This window comes from Macaca fascicularis, chromosome 8, assembly GCF_037993035.2.
Source record: "Macaca fascicularis isolate 582-1 chromosome 8, T2T-MFA8v1.1".
In the NCBI taxonomy this organism is placed as follows: Eukaryota; Metazoa; Chordata; class Mammalia; order Primates; family Cercopithecidae; genus Macaca; species Macaca fascicularis.
Window position 1 is genome coordinate 16,239,982 of NC_088382.1, and position 21,228 is coordinate 16,261,209.

The window sequence follows — 21,228 nt, forward strand, 5'->3', positions numbered from 1 at the left end:
TGTGATGGCACTAGGGGGCAACTGGAATGAGATGTGTAGCTTGGGCCAGAGCTGGAAACTGTGCAGACATATCTTTTTTTCTTTGAGATGGAGTTTCATTCTTACTGCCCAGGTTGGAGTGCAATGGTGTGATCTCAGCTCACTGCAACCTCTGCCTCCCAGGTTCAAGGATTCTCCTGCCTCAGCCTCCCAAGTAGCTGCGATTACAAGTATGCACCACCACACCTGGCTCATTTTTGTATTTTTAGTAGAGACAGGTTTTCACCATGTGGGCCAGGCTGGTCTTGAACTCCTGGCCTTAAGTGATCCGCCTACCTCAGCCTCCCAAAGTACTGGGATTACAGGCATGAGCCGCTGCACCCTGCCATGTGCGGACATATCTTTAGTTGGGTGAGACTCCCAAGAGAAGGTGTAAAGACAGAGGAAAAGAAAACTCAAATATCAATGCCATGTAACTTACTTAAGGCTTATAGTAGAGAATTCAGTGAGATCATGTTTGGATAGTAAACATTTTTTGTTAATTACATATGATTTCAGTGAGTACTGTGATACTAATATGTAAATTTATTTCTATCTGCTCCGTGATATTAACTTCTGTGATTTGCGATGAACAAAATAAAACTCTTCAATGGGAAGAGAAAGACCAATATTAGAGCTATTAAAACGAAAATCAAAGCACTATCCACTTAAAGTATTTCTAAAATATAATTCCATATAATTGATCAGATATTTATACTCATTACTGTCCATGTCACTTATATAATATAGTAAATACACAGTATACTGACATGGACAGTAATAAATATAAATAAAGTGTAAGTGACATAGACAGTAATATATATAAATAAGGTAAATTCTAGAAAATCACAAAAATATGTAGTATTTCCCTTTCCCATACAAACCAAACCAACCAAACCAGACCAAGCCTAAAACCCCTAAGGGTTAAATAATTTCACTAAAGAAAACAAAAGCAAGGTAAGCTGAAGTCATGGGAAATAATAGACACAGAGCAAGATGCTGAAAAGCTACCATAGACGAAGCAAAGGTTTTCCAGATGTGGAATTCTTTCTACACATTAGTGCTGTTATTTTGCCTCACTCAGGTTCTAGCAGGAAACAGACAAACAAATAATGCAATGGTTTCTTTTTTTTTCTATCTTCTGTCTGTAATCTAATTAAACCAACTTTGCTAACTTTGCTGAAATTTTACATTTTGTTTTCTTCAGGAAAATGTCTTGATATTTGTGACCTGCAGTTTTTTGGTTTTTTTTGTTTTTTTGTTTTTTAAGCTGGCTTTCATTATAAATGGGAATGCTGTTGGAATGCCTGAAGGTATTTGTATGCGTGTTGGAGTATCTCCTTTTGGAAAGACATTTTGAATGTGTCTCCACCCCACGGATCTCTTGTCCACATCATAGAAAGGCCAGGCCGCTTCCTACACGTGGGGATGAGTGGTCACTGCTCTGTTTATGTTCTATTGTCGTGGACCATCTGGGAGAATGGCTCCTGATTGGCTGTGGAACGATGAGTACCAACTTAGAGTCAAGGTCACAAGTTAGACCCAGGTCATTCTTTTTTAAGGCCCTAAGTTTTGGTGTTCAAAAATATTACAAAATAAAGTTTTCTGGATATAATAAGCCAGCTCTTCACTTTGCTAAAGTCATAAAATAAGAAGGCGTTAATGTCCCCCTTTGGGTAACCTGGCTGATCTTTGTTTTGCATAGATGGACGCTATTGTGTTCATCATTGCAGCTGGGATGCAGCCATCAGAGGCCTTAGAAATAATAATTAAAAAAAAAAATGCACGTGCTCCCCACGCCCTACATACAAGTATATTTTTTTAAATAGAAAAATGCTAAATGATAGAATTCAGGTTAAGTCTAACAGAATTCTGACATTTTCTTCTCTTAATTTAAGAGTCTTTATTTAAAAAAATGCATCAATTGTGTTACTCATTTTTTTTGTTTTTATATTCCTTTTTAAATAAACAAATGTTTATTTAAACATGAGGGGATGTGGATATAGTCTGTTGAAAATATAAAATTGTTAAGGGCAGCAGCACGTGACCCAAACAAATTCTATTGCAAATTAAAAACCAAATTGCAGGCCAGTCATGGTGTCTTACACCTGTAATCCCAGCACTTTGAGAGGCTGAGGTGGGAGGATCTCTCTTGGAGCCAGAAGTTTGAGAGCAGCCTGGGCAACATGGTGAGATCCTGTCTCTACATTAAAAAACATTTTTTTTTTTAAAATTAGTCGGTGATGGTGGTGCATGCCTGTAGTCCCACTGACCGGGGAGGCTGAGGCAGGAAGATTGCTTATGCCCAGGAGTTCCAGGCTGCAGTGAGGCGCGATTGCACCACCGCATTCCAGCTTGAGCAACAGAGCATGAACCTGTCTCTAAAACAATAAATTAATTAAAAATAAACAAATAGCCAAATGGCCTGTTCAGGATGAATTAAGTGATTTTAAAAAGGAGATAATGTATGTAGTCAAGGGGAGAAAGAAAATCCATGAATCTTAAAACTGTAAGCTACGGTGGCACTGATTTCTATGACTGAGGCTCAAAGAGACGGGGCGAAAGATGTTCTCTGAGCTCCAACGGAATTATGAAATAATATAGTTCTGTAGCCAAAAAGGGCAATATTGTGAAAAATTCTAATTGTATTGAACATTCAGGATATGCCTAGTTCTAGCAAGGATTTGTGGAGTAAAACAAATGCTGTACTATTAATATTTTAGTGTCATACCTAATAGTTTCGCTATGCGGAAAACCCCCTGTGCTCTGCCCATTCATTTCTCTGTCTCCGCAAACCACCGACCGCCAATGATCTTTTGACCGTTTCCTTGGTTTGCCTTTACCAGAATATCATACAGTTTGAACTTTACTTTCTGGTTACTTTTGCTGTGAACTTAAAATTGCTCTAAAAATAAAGCCTAATTATGAATGAAATAAGCATCTTTTAGGTGCACCGTACTGTGCTACATGATGTTTTAAAAGATGGTTACAAGCTGTTGGAAAGCATTGCTGAGATAAATAGAACACTCAGAGGACAAGGACAGTCCATCAATGATCAAGTACAAAAATGACCAGATCAGACTCCATGTGCCATAGTTATCTCATTTCAGAAAGTATGAAATTAATGTGAGCAGGAGTTATCACAGAAGACTTCACCTTCTCTGGGAAGCCAGGACACAAATGAGTCATTGGGGGATGGGGTAGATAATTTCTGGAAGGGAAACAGGAGGAGCAAAGGTCAAGTTATGCAGAAGCAACTTCAGGAGAAAAGTGAGGTTGTTACCATGGTTACAGCGGACGGTGCGTGCTAGAAGAGGATGGAAAATAAGGGTGGAAAGGAAGGGTAAGGCCGGATTCTGGAAAAAATTTATTCAACAGCCTGAGAAGTCTTGGCATTTAACCACGACATATAGCATAGCGGCTAAGAGCATGCACTGTTGTCTGCATTGCTGGCTTTGAATCCTGATTTGGCCACAGTGTGACTTTCGATATATTAGGAAGCCTCTCTGAGTCTCAGGTTCTTCACCTGTATCATGTAGATAACAATAGCACCTACCTCATAGGGTCGCTAGGGGATTAACTGAGTTCACGTCTATAAAGTGCTTGGAAAAGTGCAGGCACAGAGTAAATTCTTGTTATTATTATCAGTTCAGTCATTCATTCCACAAACTTCAACCAAAATATCTGTTAAGAGGCTGGTATTCCCGAGGTGCAGGGAAGATGTCTTTTAGGAAATCACAGCTCAGTGGGGAAAGTATTTAGATAAATATGTTCAAGAGGATCACAGATTTAAAGAGAAAGGGGAAATTTTAAAAAGTGATGAACTGTACTGTTATTGTCCCCATTTGTCTATTTCCTTAAATCCACAGAAGAGAACTGATTTAACATTTATATTAACAAGAAGTTTATAACATTAGCAGGTGTGAGTCACAGAAATGTGTTTGGGAAATTTTAAAAACAAATATAATACCCTACTTGTGTGTGCATCAGCACTCTTTAGTGAGTATTTTAGTTAAGTAGAACTTTAAGAACTCTGTGAGAACTTTACCTCATTACAGTAGTCAGGACAAAATAGTTTCTTAAATTCATGATCCACACTTCTCCTGAATTAAATTAGATTTCTGCACAGCCTGCAGACAAGAAGATTGGCACCAACCTTTTATTGGGCACTGGTGAATTTGTTATGGTTGTTAGTAACTCTTTAAGGGTTCCTACTTTGATAAAACACATCTAAAAAGTTATGTCTTAATTCTATAATAGAAATGTCTATGGAATCCATTGAAAGAGATATTGAACTTGCCTACAGAAAACAAATCAAAGTGCTTCAAGCCAATGGAGGGTCAATACGAGAAGTATAGTCATGCCAGCAGAATTGTAAGTCATTTTATACTTAGTGAGGTCAGAGTAATACCTTATTACATGTAACTTTCCAAAGTAAACGCACCTCTCCAAAGAAACTAGGATCAATCAGTTTTCTTGTGGGTACATATTTGTGTATATATTCACATTATTAATAAAATTAAACTGCAAACTGTGCACTGGAAACTCAATAGAGGTAAAAATTTGAAGACTTCTAAGAGATGAACAGGTAAGTGTTTTTTTTTTGGGGGGGTGGGGGGGAGATGGAGTCTCATTCTGTTGCCCAGGCTGGAGTGCAGTAGGGCAATCTTGGCTCACTGCACCCTCTGCCACCTCCCAGGTTCAAGCAATTCTCGTGCCTCAGCCTCCTGAGTAGCTGGAATCATAGGTGTGCACCATCACGCCCAGCTAATTTTTGTATATTTAGTAGAGATGGAGTTTCACCATGTTGGCCAGGCTGGTCTTGAAGTCTTGACCTCAAGTGATTCGCTCACCTTGGCCTCCCAAAGTGCTGGGATTACAGGCCTGAGCCACTGCGCCCGGCCTACGTTTTTAAAATAAGGGAAATGTGGTGGTAATAGAAAAGTTGGAAAAACCAGCAGTAGCAAGCTTCAGAGAGTCTCAGGGCAGATTAAATTTCAGAAAGGGTGACTTTGAAACTTGAGAATTTCAGATAAAATATCCATGTCTGTGTAGCCCCTGGAAAATCTTGGAATACACTTACGGGTGTGTTTGTCTAGGTTTGAGACTGTTGCTTTATAGGACTTCTCAGTCGTGAACCACCATGCCCAGCCAGATTTTGAACTAAATGGAAGATCCTTAGTTGCTTTCTTGGTAAAACAGATACAAAAGGGCCCTTTCATAAATTATCTTTCTTCAGAGAAGATTGAAAATGACAAATTATTTTTTCTACTGATAAAGGTCAATGGCAATTAAAGCACTGAAATGCAAAGCTCTCTTACTGGCCCATACTGGCAGTTCATAGCCACCTCTTCAAGCGCTGATAGCCATTCTTTCCAAGAAATAATGGGAGGAGTAAAATGTGCATCAGACATTTTGGAAGGAGAAATTAAAAGTTCGTCAAATATTGTGAAAAGTCCTGGACGTGGATAGACCTGAGATTAGCTGAATGTTTGTGTGAGTTGTTTCATCTGCCAAATAAACAGATTGATTCAAAACTATTTCTTGAGCACCTCCTCTGTGCAAGATATCACATTGCACGTGGGGTAACAAAAAATGAAATGGGAGGTTTCTGCCTTCAAGGAGCTCTTGGCCTGATGTAGCATAAAATTCATGAACAGAAATACATCATAGAAAACATGAAATGCCATAATAAATATACCAATGAAGTGCCACTTTCAGCTGCAGAGACCTGGGAAGACCACTTCAAATGTGGGAGGAAACATTTGAATCAGAACATATTAAAAGAGAAATTATCATCTACCTGTGTTGCTTAAAATATAATTGAGAGGAAAAGAAAATATGTTCTATTGGTTCTGGTAATACAGTAGATTTGTCTCACCCAATTAGCAACAGCAAAAATACCAACAGAAAATGAAGAAATATTTGGAAAAGTATCTGTATTTTAAAAATCCTATGAGTTCAAGATCTTTGGCACTGAAGAATAGATTACTTATATTTTTCACAAATTCCTTGATACCTGAAAGCTAATGTGTTTTCTTTCCACAGCCCAGTCAACCACAGCTAACTTTTCATGGATTAGTTTACATTAAGTTTTAGAAACACTGAGAAGTTATGTGTGAGCATACCCTACATTCTTTCCTCATAAAGAAGCAGGCAAGCAGAGCCCTTCATACATTAAAAAAAAAAAATACGAGCAAGTATTTATAAGCCATTAGTGTAAAAATAATGAAATTCACTTTCTGAGAGTGAAAGAGAATACAGAATTTGGAGTGCTGGTCAAGGCCCAGGCTGACCAGATAAAGACAATTTTCACATCTTGCTAAACCCTATAAAACAGCTGGGGGGCTTTGCTGTTACAAGAAGAGCTTCCTTTAGAATAGAAAGGTAAGACTCAAAATTTGGCTTTGGGAGTATCGTGCAAATAGAGCAAAACATTTGCTGATTTTTATAATAATACCAGGCATTGGGAGTACTGAACTGAAGGAAACAAAATTATGTTCTTAAGGTGTTCACAGCCTAGTGGGAGAGACAGCAATAAAACCAATCGGATCCATACTAAAATGAAGACACAAAATAGAGCAGAGTCTTTCCAAAGAGAAGTCTGAAATAGAGCAGTCCTGTTTTAATTTTTTCAGCGAATCTCTTTGGATTTGTAGATCTGGGAACATGGCGCAGAGTGGATATGTCACATTAATCGTTCTCTGGATCCAAGCAATGATGATCAGACTGAAAAAAGGGAAGTGTCTTTCCATTTTAGTTCTTTTTGTTGTTGTTGTTGTTGTTCATTTGCATATCCTTTCTCAGGGATGAAAAGCAGCCAAGAAAATTAATACCAAAATGCATCAAGTCTAGGCTTTGTTATTTAGTATGTTTATAAGGAGCTTGGAATAAAATTATGAAAATTCTGATTTTTCCCTTACACATTTGTCACAAAGAAGTGTTTGATTTCTATTTTCTGTCTTATGACCACAACACAAAGTTTGGAGAGACCGTGACTCTGGTATATGCTTCTGAAAGCTATCTTTCACAAGAATTTCAGGCTATAGTTATTCATTATCTTGATTTTGAACATTTTATGGCCAACCAAACAACCTCCAGGCAGGAGAATAAACATTCTGAGAAAAATGACCAAGGAAAGCAACCAAAGTTGGGCTCTAAGTCATCTTTTTCAATGGACCCCTTTACACATTCATGTGGCACAGATCCCCAAACAGTACCATTAATTCATGACCTGGCTGACATATTTGGCCATTGTGTTGAGTAGTAGGAGTAATGGAGAAGGTTAAATAAAAAACGTTAGAATCGTATTAATTCTAAGTCAGTAAGTTTGTAGCCAGAGCATTTTTATAATTATAATTTCTTGATTAACACATATTTTACAGAATGTCTATATTTTAATAGCTATTTTAATTGCAGGACACACACAGACAATATTCTTAACCTAGAAAAGTTCGTGATCTAAAGAAGACACACAGCTAAGCAAGATAATAAAACTGTAACAGAAAAGACGTAGCTTTTTAGGAGCACAGAATAAGCTCTAAGATTAGCTCTGCCTGGGAAATAAGTCTTTAAGGAAGTGATATTATTGTTGGATCTAATGAAGCAAGTAGGATTTTCAAGACGGGGGATAAAAACAACTTATTAGGCACTATGCTCACTACTTGAGTGACAGGGAAAGCTGGACCCCAAACCTCTGCATCAAACAATATACCCATGCAACAAATCTGCACTTGTACCCCCTGAATGAAAAACAAGTTGAAACTATTTTTTCTAAAGCCATTTTTGGCTAATGATAATGCTTTGTTTCGCATGGCCTGCCATATAGCCTGACAAAATTTGTGACGTGTTCTTTGATTTAATTTTACAATGACAGATTTCATGTTACTCCATATTAATAGTTCGCAAATACGCTCAAAGTGACATTTTAGTGACTAAAATGCAGTGTTACTTTTCCAAGACAGAGCACATTCTAAGTCTCTAATGAAACTATTTTCATTTACTTTGAAAAAGAAAAAAGAAAAAAAAGATGTGGATGGGCGTGGTGGCTCACACTTGTAATCCCAGCACTTTGGGAGGGCAAGGCGGGTGGATCACTCGAGGCCAGATGTTCGACACCAGCCAGGCCAACATAGTGAAACCCTGTCTCTACTAAAAATACAAAAAAATACAATAAAATAAAAAATTAGCCATGTGTGGTGGTGGACGCCTGTAATCCCAGTTACTTGGGAGGCTGAGGCAGGAGAGTCACTTGAATCCAGTAGGTGGAGGTTGTAGTGAGTTGAGACTGTGTCATTGCACTCCAGCCTGTGCAACAGGAGCAAAACTCCATCTCAAAAAAAAAAAAAAAAAAAAAAAAAAAAGGGCTCCTCATCTTTTTTTTTTTTTTTTTTTTCCCCTGGATAAGCCGTCTTTCACTCTATCTCTCTCTTTCTCCACCTATCATCAGGTGCCAGTTACATGCCACAGATCTAGGCAGAACACGAAAGTAGAGAGGTAGAAGGGGTGCTATGATAGTTACAGTTTGAGCAACCAACACAGAAAATGAAGAAAGAGAAAAAATGGAAAATATTGGAGGTATATCAGTGAGGCTCCTTGTGGGAAACAAATGCACATTAAGTACATTGAAGGGAGTTTAATAACAGGACCATTTATAAGGGGAAACCACAGGGCCAGAGGAGAGAATGGCTGTCAGAATTTGGAAGCTTAGTGCAAATGGCAGCCTAAGTAAGAGAAGCCAACAGCGACTCCCAGAAGCTGGAGAAGACACTGTGGCCATTCCTCAGAGATTTTGAACGAGAAATACCATTTGACTCAGCAATCCCCTTACTGGGTATGTATCCAAAGGAGTATAAATCATTCTATTATAAAGATACATGCACACATATGTTCATTGCAGCACTAGTCACAATAGCAAAGACACGGAATCAACCCAAATGCCCATCAATGACAGACTGGATAAAGAAAATGCAGTACATATACACGATGGAATACTATGCAGCCAAAAAAAGGAAGGAGATCATGTTCTTTGCAGGGACGTGGACGAAGCTGAAAGCCATTATCTTTAGCAAACTAAAGCAGGATCAGAAAACTAAACACTGCATGTTCTTACTTATAAGTGGGAGCTGAACGATGAGAACACATGGACACAGGGAGGGAACAACACTCACTGGGGCCTTTTTGGGGAGTGTGGTGGGGGAAGAGCACTAGGGAAAAGAGTTAATGCATGCTGGGCTTAATACCTAGGTGATGGGTTGACAGATGCAGCAAACCACCATGACACACGTTTACCTATGTAACAAATTTGCACATCCTGCACATGTACCGCAGAACGTAATAAAATAAAACTAAATTAAATTTAAAAACAAACTTTCCAACCTCATTGTCCCACCATCCCCCTCCCCCAGTCTCCTGCTACAGCTTCTCGTCCTCCTCATGGCTGAATGGGGAAGACAGAAAGCAGGGAAGTCCTTTGATTTAGTTCACATTGGTTGGCCTCCCAGGGCACAGAGGCAGGGAGAAGTAGGGCAGAGGGTGGATCTGAAGGGCAACACAGACATGTGTCCGGTCCAATGAATGATACTGCAACTGAATAACAAATGGCTATGTATGGACAGGTCACTCCTGAATGGACAAATGACCAGCCATGACAGTTTAATTTTACTCTACGGCTAATAAAGAGACAGATAAAATGTTGTTGGCACAGGAACTGACACGATCAGGTTATATATTTTCAAAGATAACTCTGGTGACAGTGCAGATAATAGACTGGTGTAATGAGAGGTTCAGTCAGGGAAACCAGTTCTGGATGCTTTTGTGAAAGTCCAGCGGAAAGTGAAGCCCTGCATGAAAGCAGTGGCCAGAGGGATGGACAAGGGTGACGAGAGGGCAGTGCTGACACACCATGTGCAGAAGGTGGAGGAGCCTGGGAGCGGCAGGAGAACCCAGGCGCCTAGCTGGCTTGCTGGGTAGATAGGATCTGATGACCTCAGGGACTGTGGATACAGGAGGATAATGGAGTCACAGGAAAACGGGACACAGCATGAACATTTCTCTGAAACTAATCTTTTTTTGAAAATCAAATATTACCTGTTTCCGAGAGAGAATTTCAGTCTAATAGACCAAAAAAATCTCTAAAGGGAGGTTAAAATGTGATCAACTCTGTCTATACTGTGACAACCTTTGAATTAACTCATTCAGAAGACTCATGGAGAAAGTGATCTCTTTCTTCTTCCACGTGGAGAGCTGCTCAGCTGTTAGTACCACGAGGAGGCATTTTAGGACTTGTGGAACACACAAGGACATCAGTGACGCAGCCAGTGTCTATTCGTCCTGTAGGCACCAACTAATTATCATAAAAAACAGCTACCATTTTTCGGGACTTAGTTTGTACCAAGCATTGTTGCCTTACATCAACAGCATGGCAGATTCTTGATTTGTGTTCTGGAAATGAGGGAGATGAGGAAGTTAAGTGACTTGCTCAAGGCCATACAGATAGGAAGCAGATGTGCTGGAGGATATTCCAACAGGACTGGTACACTCTTTAGAGCAGGGGTCCCCAACCTCCAGGCCCTGGACCAGTACCGGTCTGTGATCTGTTAGGAACCGGGCTACACAGCAGGAGATGGACGGTGGGCAAGCAAACATTACGGTCTGAGCTCTGCCTTCTGTGAGATCAGCAGCAGCATTAGATTCTCATAGAAGCATGAACCCTGTTGTGAACTGCACATGTGAGGGATCTAGGCTGTGCGCTCCTTATGATGATCTGAGGTCTGAGGTGGAACAATTTCATCCTGAAACCATCCCCCACTGCACTCCACGGAAAAATTGTTTTCTGCGAAACTGGTTCCTGGTGCCAAAAAAGGTTGAAGCATACAAACTCTAGCGACACGATCGAAGTTAGATGAAAATGATATTTATTGGATATAATTATACATATCGATACTTGTGTGATTAGTTCTGATTATTTAAAAAAGAAGTTGGTTGGATTCTGTCTCAGATCCTGAGAAGGCACATTCTCACCCAGAGTTTCCTGAAGACAATATTTTGATTTGATTCCTTGCTTGGGAAGCTTTTTGAATAAGCAGGATTAAGAAATTCTCAATTGAGAAGAGGAGAAGGAGGGATGCCAGCCTGATGGGATATCCTCCAACTAGAGTTTGAGTTCCTATGGGGCAGAGACCATCCTTATTCATAACTGCTTTCTCAATAGAACCTAATATAATGCCTAGAACATGTTGCTGTTCAGTAAGTATTTGTGAAATGACTGAATCCATAAAAGGCTATTTCAAACTTGCCTCCCTTTGAAGATTTTTGTCATCACAGGGCAGGAGACAAACAGCAGAAATGATCCCACTGAGCTGTATTATCATAGAAACATGGATCAGAATAGAAGACAGTTACTTACAGCACACACAGAGCAATCACACAACTGCAATTCAAGGATGATTAATGGAATGTGCCCAAATGATTTAATTTAGAGCTTCACAAAGCCTAGTAGAGTTGGTTCCAGTTAGCTTGGATGAGAGGTCACACAGATTAAAAATAGACTTTCTTAATAAAGAACAATAGGCTACATTCATTTAGAAAGATACAAAAAAAAAAAAAAAAAAGACAGGCCTTAGGGGTGGGTATGAAGCTTAATCCTATTTAAGAGTTCAATTAACCCCGAGAAGATTGAGTGGGTCTCCTGCCTTCATGGCCATTCCTCTGTCTAGTGGAAGCTTACAAACAGAGATTCATAAAGACATGAAAGAAGCAAGATTTATATTTGTATATAGTACACTCAAAATATTTTTAATGTTTCAAATAATAAAGTTTAGAAATAGAATTATATTGCTTAGACTGTTATGGTACTTAAAACTTTTGAAATAAATCACATTCTCTTTTGAGTTGTCATATTTGTTACTATGATTCATAAAATATTCAAACATGAGCATTTGTCTTGACAGGTAAATTGAGTGCCTTGAAAAAAGATCCTTTCTTTCTTATACTTAAATGATCAAACAAAATTACATTTTCTCCTAAGTATATCAGCATATCCTCCAGAAATCTAAATAAAAATTCATTCTGGAGTAAATTCCAGGCATTCTAATATTTTCATAAAGAGCAGAAGTCAGGTTTTGCTCAAATCAGTCCATCCTGAGTTGCTAAGTGTCTGAGATGGGGCATCCAGGTGCCTGGGGCCTGTAGAGGTCATATATGTTATTTTATAGAACCTCTGAAAATTTAATCTCTTGATTCTTTTATGTGTGCCTCAGCCATATAGAAATGACTCAAAAAGATTATGTAAGGAGGGACTATTAATTTCATTAAAAAAAATGTTGTTCTTAAGGCGGAAAATTTCCAGGATTATGACAAAAAGTAGTGGTTACATTATATTTATGTTCTCTAGTTCTTTGTTTTAAAAATATTTTCAGGCCTGATGCGGTGGCTCATGTCTCTAATCTCAGCACTTTGGGAGGCCGAGGCGGGCAGATCACCAGAGAGCTCAGGAATCTGAGACCAGCCTGGCCAACATGGCGAAACCCCGTCTCTACTAAAAATACGAAAGTTAGCCGGGTGTGATGGCGCAGGCATGTAATCCCGACTACTCAGGAGGCTGAGACAGGAGAATGACTTGAAACTGGGAAGTGGAGGTTGCAGTCAGCCAAGATCACAGCACTGTGCTCCAGCCTGGGGCAACAGAGTGAGACTCTATCTCAAAAAATAATAATAATAATAATGCTAATAAAAATAAAAATAAAAATATTTTCAAAATATTCGAGAAGCTTGACAGAATGAAGAGCTTCTCCCTGTCAAACTGAAGCCATTTAACTGGAAGAGGAGAAAGAGAACGCTCTGCCTTCCTCTCTCCTCTAGCCATGGCGTTTCCATTCCTTCTTTCCCCCGCTGACCAGCCAACAACTCACATCCTCATTTTCTTCTTGGGGTGTGAGAAAACTTGCTGACATTGTGGAATAGGATGGCAACTTTGTTCTGTTATATACTTTGTTTAAATTGCAGTGAATCATGGGGACAGCTATTTAAGATATTGGAGATTTAACACTTTAAATCCATTCAATATGTGGTAAATATATTGGTGAAAAAAATAATTGCGGTTTGGCCATTCAAAGTAATGGCCAAAACCGCAATTATTTTCAATGGCCAAAACCACAACTGCTTTTGCACCAACCTGATATTAATCCTTATGGTATTAGTACATTGTTATGTTGTGTGATTTTTCTCTTGAGCTGACATGTGATGCCAGTTCAATATTTTCCCTCTATTCTGAAGAGATACTTTTCAACATTATTGAAGTGAAGAAATGAGATACAGCCTAAACATGAGACAAAAGTTTAGCTCACAGAAGGACACAAGCTAGGAAAATTCTGTGTAAAAACTATCCAGCAGCAAAAATAAGATCACTGACATAGACGGCAAACACCCCCGCCAGACAAACTCTAATGCTTTAGTGTAAAGGCACTTGAAATTTTAATATTTTCTCTAACATGAGACTATAAACTTTTAATATACTTCTTAAAAATCACAAATGTCTACAAACTAAGTGATGTACTTCAAGTTAGATAATATACCTTTAATCTGTTTTTGTTTTTATTACACAGAACACGTAAGACAGTATGATTTTTTAAAAGCACATAGATCTACCAATCCAAGTCTAATTTTTCATATTTTCATTTCTCATCAGTCCTTGTCCATTTCCCATAATACTGTTAAATAATTATAATTAGAAAAACACTAGAATTTTTTCTTCAATACAATTAGTCACATTGCTTCATCACTGTAATTTTGATAGTATAGCATCAGCTTTAAGCATCAATTACATCTTTTTCTGTGGCTACTAAGTAATGAAGATTAAAAATAAATCTTGGTAATTATTAACAACTAATTTCCAAATTCATTCCCCAGAACGTTGATCAACATCTAATTCTTTTACTTAAGAAAACAATTATGGTTGCAGTTACAAAGAAGACCCCAAGAAACACATATCTTATTGTAACACAATGTCGTTATGTCAGAAAACCACATATATTTTTCTTATATATTGAGCAAAACAAATTTCTTTTACAGATTTTAAACAACATTTTCCCAGATATTCATGAGATGTATACATTTTATATATTTAATAAAATGCCTATTTTAAGGTGAAATTTATTCTAAAATAGATTGGTGAGAAAACACAACCAAAATGTCAACTTACCAGCCTTTTCCTTCTCTGAAATACCTGGAATAGCCTGAAAAAAAAAAGACACAAAAATTATGGTATTATTAGGAAGAAACATCAAAAAGCATCATTAGAAATAAAATGAAGTATAATTAATGAAGCAAAAATGAAATAGAGCCTGCCAATAGAAAAATTAGCATTTTGGAACTATCAGTAAAATCACTAAATCTGTCTTTGATAACTGTAAATCATCTTCTAATTATTCTCTTGTCTGAAGTCAGACTCAAATGAATATATATCCATATTATCTTTAACACTGGCAAAGGGCTGGGCGTCGTGGCTCACACCTGTAATCCAGAACTTTGGGAGGCAGAGGCAGGCAGATCATTGAGCCCAGGAGTTTCAGACTAGCCAGGACAACATGGTGAAACCCCATCTCTACAAAAAATACACAAATTGGCTGGGTATGGTGGCATGCACCTATAGTCCCAGGTACTTGGAAGGCTGAGGTAGGAGAATCACCTGAGCCTAGGGAGATAAAAGCTGCAGTGAGCTATGATCGTGCTACAGGCTCCAGCCTGGGCAACAGAGTCAGACCCCATCTCAAACAAACAAAGAAACAAACAACAACATTGGCAATAAATGAATCTAAAAACACTTTGAATTGGGGTAGAACTTTCGTAGTTAAATTTTCTGGTCCTATTTTTAGGAGACAGAAGCAAATTGGTTAGTTTCTGGGCATTTCAAATCTCTTCCCTGTTGCTTATTTTCTCTGTGCACTAAAGTGAGCTATCTTACCTCTCAAGGCTCAGGTTTCTTCTTTATTAATCACATCTAGATCATCACATCTACTTCACAGGATTGCTGAAAGAACTAAAGGAAGCAGCCTCTATAAAGCATAGCAGATCTTCAGGGAAAAGCCACTCTTACTATCTATTAAAATGGGCCTTGGTCCAGTGGGTTAGTTGACTGATGTGAAAGATTTAGAAGCTCAATCCCCAGCATTTATCACTATCATTATTTAAAAACATAGGGCTCAGAATGAGATCTTTCCAAGAACTTAAAGCTTAACTGTCTAGTTCTACTGTTTGTGGATACCCCTAAACAAATGAAGCACGTTGACTTTCTGGTTCTCATTCATCTCAGTTACTCATGTATAAAATATAGTTGAGGATGTATTAACTGACCCACTGGGATTTGATGCCTTCTACCCCATAACCACTGACCACAGGATAGATCCAAAGGTGATATTTCTTCATTTCTTCAGGGACAACATCCTCAGAGTTGACGTAAGAAAAGCACACTCAAATGGGTATTTGTGTGTGTGTGTGTGTGTGTGTGTGAGAGAGAGAGAGAGAGAGAGAGAGAGAGAGACCCAAGTACACCTCTGTTGTGGATCAGCCCAAGAAAATAGCATCAATCTTCATTTCTAGAAATAGCAAATATCAAGACGTCTATATCCTTGTGAAATATTGATTACTGCTGAGATCTTCACCTTTGGGATTTAGGGGATTTGGTGATTGATGCAATTATTCAACTAAGGTAAAGATTTCCTTATGGATAAAAAGTAGAGGCTGGGCGTGGTGGCTCACGCCTGTAATCCCAGCAATTTGGGAGGCCAAGGCAGGTGGATCACCTGAGGTCAGGAGTTCAAAACCAGCCTGATTAACATGGTGAAACCCCGCCTCTACTAAAAATACAAAAATTAGCCAGGCATAGTGGCAGGTGCCTGTAATCCCAGCTACTCAGTAAGCTGAGGCAGGAGAATCTCTTGAACTCACTGCAGAGGTTGCAGTGAGCCGAGACCGCACACCATTGCACTCCATGTGAGACTGTCAAAAAAAAAAAAAAAGTAGAGATACGGGGGTTGCTTTGGCAATATTATTTTATACTGAAAGCATATTTTGACTCAATCTCAATCTACGTTTAGTTGTTCAGCACTGTTCTCTGGGTGACTCCACATGCTCCCAAAGATGCAGATGTATGGATTAAATGGCAGCTTGGGGCATCAGGCCCAGAGATCAGGGCTTCCAATGAATGGCATAGGCTGCCAGCATTTCCTGGGCATTCTTTCATTTATTAAAAAGTCATCTGACTTTTCTTCTTCTTCAAGAACTTCTCTGATTCAATACTAGAGGAAAGCAATTTCCTCCTTTTACAAGTGATCCTACAGTTTTGGTAATGTTTGTTTACTTTCTATGTGTCTCTTACAACGTATTTAAAATTAGAATTAAATCCAAACTATGTATTAAATGTTAAGTCTAGCCCCTAAATTTACCCCTGATCAGGGGTTTTAAAATACATTCTCTCTTTTGTGAAAAGCAAACGAACAGAAAAATAAAACAGAAACCCTTCTTTTATCAACCAGACTGGAAAAGTTGGTGACAGGTAATTCAAGAATGTTCCTGGAGAAAGTTCCTCAGGATAAAAATAGCGAGTGCTTACTGGGTGCTTAGTATGTGTATGGTCCAGGTTTAAGCTTTTACCTGCAGAAATTCACCGCATCTTTAGAATACCCTGTAAAGTCCTGGAATGTATAGTAACTCTTTTGAGGTCATACTGTCAGTAATGGAAGCAAGGCACAACACGGGCATGCTGGCCTCTGAGCCACACTAAACAGACTTATTTTGAAATGAAGGAGGAAAAAAGTTTGGATTGGTCTTATAATAAGACATTTACTTAGAACACAAAATACCTGTACAAGAATATTTTGTATGGGACATTTAGACATTGTCTAAAGAAGCCTGCTCTTCTCATGGCAGACACATTTAAGTCAAGTTGAATGCTTTGCCCCAAATCACAAGTTGACCAGTGACAAAAACAAGTCTTTTCTATATTTTATTTGATTTCAGAAGTATATAACCAAGCATGTGTAAGTAAATATTTAATAAAAATGATAATCAGTGAGTTGGGGTATCAAGCAAAAATATGTTTTAGCCTCCTTATGGCCAATGTCCATATTTCATGTAGCCAGTGTCAATTACTTTAGAATCTCACCACACTGCATGATTTTTAAGCTACCAAAGCTCACTTCCATTACATAACTTCAAAGACCATATTACAATGTAGAGAAAGGATAGTCAAAGTGTAGTATTCCTAGAATTTTATAACTTCTTTTTAAGAGTAAAACCAGATAGTGATAACAGGTGGATATTCCTCCAATGGTTTATCTTTGAATTTGAGGGAGAATTGTCTCTCTAGAAAGTTGTTTATGAATAAATGTATTAAATTGTTAAATTTCTGAAATTTTCCATAGATGAACAGCATTAGGGACAATTTAAAAATGTTGACCCTTGCTCTACAGTTAGTTAAAGCTGATTGTTAATTCTTAATTACATGCCTCACATTATCCTAGATACAAAAACTCTTAGGAAAGTTTTCTTCTTTGTGGAATTCATAATCTAATTAAAGAAGTTACAAAAAAGGCAAAGAATGGATGCTGAATGCGAATGATTAGCCACATCACTAGTTTGGCATTAAAAAGAGTGTGAAGAATATAGATCATTAGTACTATCCAAGTAGAAATGGAATGGTTTTCTTGGACATGAAACCCTTGGGCAGGAGGCATTGATTGGGGGATTCTTCTCGTCCTTGGTTTCTGAGAAGAGACCTGGATAGATTTGGGTCCATGTTCTGAGGTCCCATCGTGTCATATCTAGTTCTGGGCTCAGAAATAAAATTTCACACAAGCTGACTATATAATAGGGTACAGAGTAGGTGTTCATCAACATTGGTGGAACTAAAACACCAAATGCCTATTTGTATATACAATTTAAATAACATGTATGATTGATGCTTATGAGAAAGCTCCCATAAAAGGCATATTTTTTAATTCATTAGGGGCTTTTGCTAATAGTTGCCATATGTTTCATTTGAACTGCATCCTCAGGAAGTGATTTAATGTTTCTTGCAATAAAGCAATTAAACAGGATTTTCCTGCTGGCCATATGGGTTCGCTGTAACTTCATATTTTTTTTTCTCTTATTTCTCAGTGGAACAAAGGAAAGTCTACAAATAACTTCCAAATGAAAGGGGAGAAGAATCATCCATAGTCTTTTGCTTTTCTTGTCTAAGATATTTAAATAATAAGATAGCACCTTTTCTACGGCTCCCAACCACCCCGGCCCCCTATACTGAGACCGTTTAATAGTTCTCCACATGTAAAGATTTCCATTGAAGCTGGCCAGGTAAGGTGTTGTATTAATACGATCGAATTTGTAAAAAGCCATTTAAAAAAGCTTTTTTAGTAAAAGAGAAGGAAACAATTTGGTTTCTTCTAATGAGATCTTTTAAAGCTGTATGTGGGAGCTTAGACTGTGTGCATGTCTGTTGGTGTTTTTGGATGTGAAAGATGGTTGGGGAAATGCTGATTTTGACATGCCACGTGGAAATGTTCTAAACATATATTGATTCTTTGGGTCTGCTGCTGAGATGGCTTTCTGCACTTCCAGGAGAACCTCAGATGGATACCTTTTAGGAGCTCACACCAACCGCACGGAAGCTGCTAACATAAATAGCATCATAAGTAATAGGCATCCTATCTGAATCCATGACAATTGACAATCTGAATATCTCATCAATGGAAACATTCTAATTGAACCAATTTCTTCCTGATGATTTTAGGAATATGCTTTTTTTTCCTATTTTCTCTGATTTTAGGAATATGTTTTTCTATTTTAGAAATAAAATGAAATATTTCTATTCATTTTCTTCAATATGTTATTTTTTTATGACATTTTCCTCACTTGAATGAAATATTTTCCTCCTAGTTCTTTAGAATCAGGAACATAGAATACTATCATTAAGAAGGACCTTATAGGCCAACCTCTTCAAACAATTGGCAGCTGTGATAGTATGTAAATTCTCCTGTGTTCCGTGAAGCAAATTTATTTTTTGTCCTGCAGTACACAAACAGAGCACTAGCTATTTTGTGCTTTCTCTTTTTATTGTCAGAGCTTTCTTTTACATGATTTCGAATATTCAAGATGTTCGCACAGAAGTGTTTGGAGTGCTCTGTTTATCTCTATAGAAATTTTCTTCATTTGCCTTTTAAAAAGTGGCTTAATTCATAGAAAAATCAGTGACAGAGTAATTTACCCCTTTTCCTTTAAAACATTCACTTTTGTTCCCACAAAAATATGTTCCACAAAAAAAAAATTGCAGAGAAATTCCAAAATAAGTAATTCTGTCCTTAGAAATTGCAAGAAAATATCCTTCAGTGATGGAACAGCCCCTGTCTCAGATGAGGGCACAAGAGCCCATTGTGGGCACATGGGCAACAGGAAGTGTTTTGGGATTCACATTTTTTGGGAAGACATGAAAGACAGCATGAAAGAAAAGAAGGTACATGGGAAAATGGGTTTGTTTTCGTCTCTTCTTCATTTAAAGACTCTTTTGAAATCACTCCAGTCTGCAATATTGTTAGCCAGTCAATGATTTCAGTCTGCTTTCATTTGAACAAAGAAGTTTATTGAAAAGCTGTGTCTGATTGGCAATCTGATATCATCTATTTTGGTTTACAAAGTAATTCTCTAGCTTTGACAGTCATCATTCTTTCATTAAAAATATAGTCTCTTCTTGATGGAGAGGGATTTAGAGATCATTCATGTTTCCCAATCTTCAGTTCTTCAAATACCACCTTCAGAATTTTTACTATATACATGTATCATCTATAAATTATTGACTTAATAATTTAATAAAATCAAATTTAGATACATTTTCTATTTTTTACTTTTTCTAAATAATAGAAATGCAAAATTTATGGGTTTGATTTGTGGGTTATATTACTCATAATACATACTAGGATACATAATTATAAAATTTCAGAATGTTTACCCCAGTATCAGCTGATATACCATTAGTACTGTAAGTACTATATTTCGCAAAACACTGATTTAGCTCTTTCTCTCTCATTTTGCCTATGAGGATGTTGAGACCCAGATAGGTTAAGTGACTTGCCCAGTACTATATGGCTTTTTGTGTCCAGATGGAAACTAGACTGGCATGTGTCTTTATAACCCTATCTACTATACCATTATTCATAAGACCGATGAAGCCAGAGGTCAGCATGGCTTCATCCTTCCTAGTGTTCATGATTCCAAATTAACTTAGTTTCTTAATGAGATCATAGAAGACAATGGAAATTCAGTTTCAGAAAGGAGAGATGATGTGCTGGTATAAAGCATTGCCTTCAAGGCACAAATATCTATAACCAAAGTGAAATATTAATAAATGCACGCACAATTATCTGAGAAATGTCATTCATGCTGTGCATCCTTCTTTTTCTTAAAAAAAAAAAAAAAAAAGGACACATCTTACTTAATAGAAGCTGTCAGCCATATTGAGATTTAGTCCCCCACTGAAATCACTGACTTTAACAACTGTCTTTCAGTTTTGTAGACTGAAATTACAGCTTTATTTATATTATATGGTGTAGAAATTTAGGGTCTCAGCTTAAAATAGTTGTTTAAACATTTGAACAAAGGCAAAGTTGGTTCTTAAGGGATATTTTGGTGCCGCTCACAGGTATGTCTGTTGGTTATCTTGAGCAGAGATGACATGACCCTCCACTAAATAAGAATGAAAGTTGGGATTGTGACCTTGAAAATTTTTTCTTTTCCTTTTCAAAACACTGGCATTTACTGTATTTAAAGCCGGTAACTCTCTCTTCAACAAATTCTGCAGAATATGTTACTCCATGCTGTCTTCCGATAGCTAAATGTTGAATTTCCGGCTGACAAAGCTCTGGTTGAGGCCACTTTTATTTGGAAATGTGGTCTAAAATAAATACTAATCATTATTCTAAGTTTTTTTTTTAAATAATTTCTTTAGCAAGCTAGATAAACAGAAAGGGCCCCATGACTGGGCCACATTAACTTAACTCTTCTCTGTCTTTATTGAATTTTTTAATGATAATACTCTGTATCTCTAAGAAATTTACAATTGATGATTTATTCATGACATATCCTTCAGATATATTTTCATCCTCTAAATTCTTTTCAGAATTTAAGAAATCATGTCTTTCTCTATGTTACCATTAAAGTTTA

General features: G+C 37.6%; 1 protein-coding gene across 6 annotated transcripts in view; it reads right to left on the reverse strand.

Moving 5' to 3' along the window:
- Window positions 1-21,228, reverse strand: part of DLC1 (DLC1 Rho GTPase activating protein) — a 522,133-nt gene that overhangs the window by 206,994 nt on the left and 293,911 nt on the right. For all 6 annotated transcript variants that reach the window (XM_065518899.1, XM_065518891.1, XM_074000320.1 and 3 more), the window contains one exon: window positions 14,219-14,252. Coding sequence is in view for 5 of the 6 variants with exons in the window: in XM_065518891.1 (XP_065374963.1) it covers window positions 14,219-14,252 (34 nt within the window). In the remaining variant the exon portion in view is untranslated. The remainder of the gene's footprint in view (window positions 1-14,218; window positions 14,253-21,228) is intronic.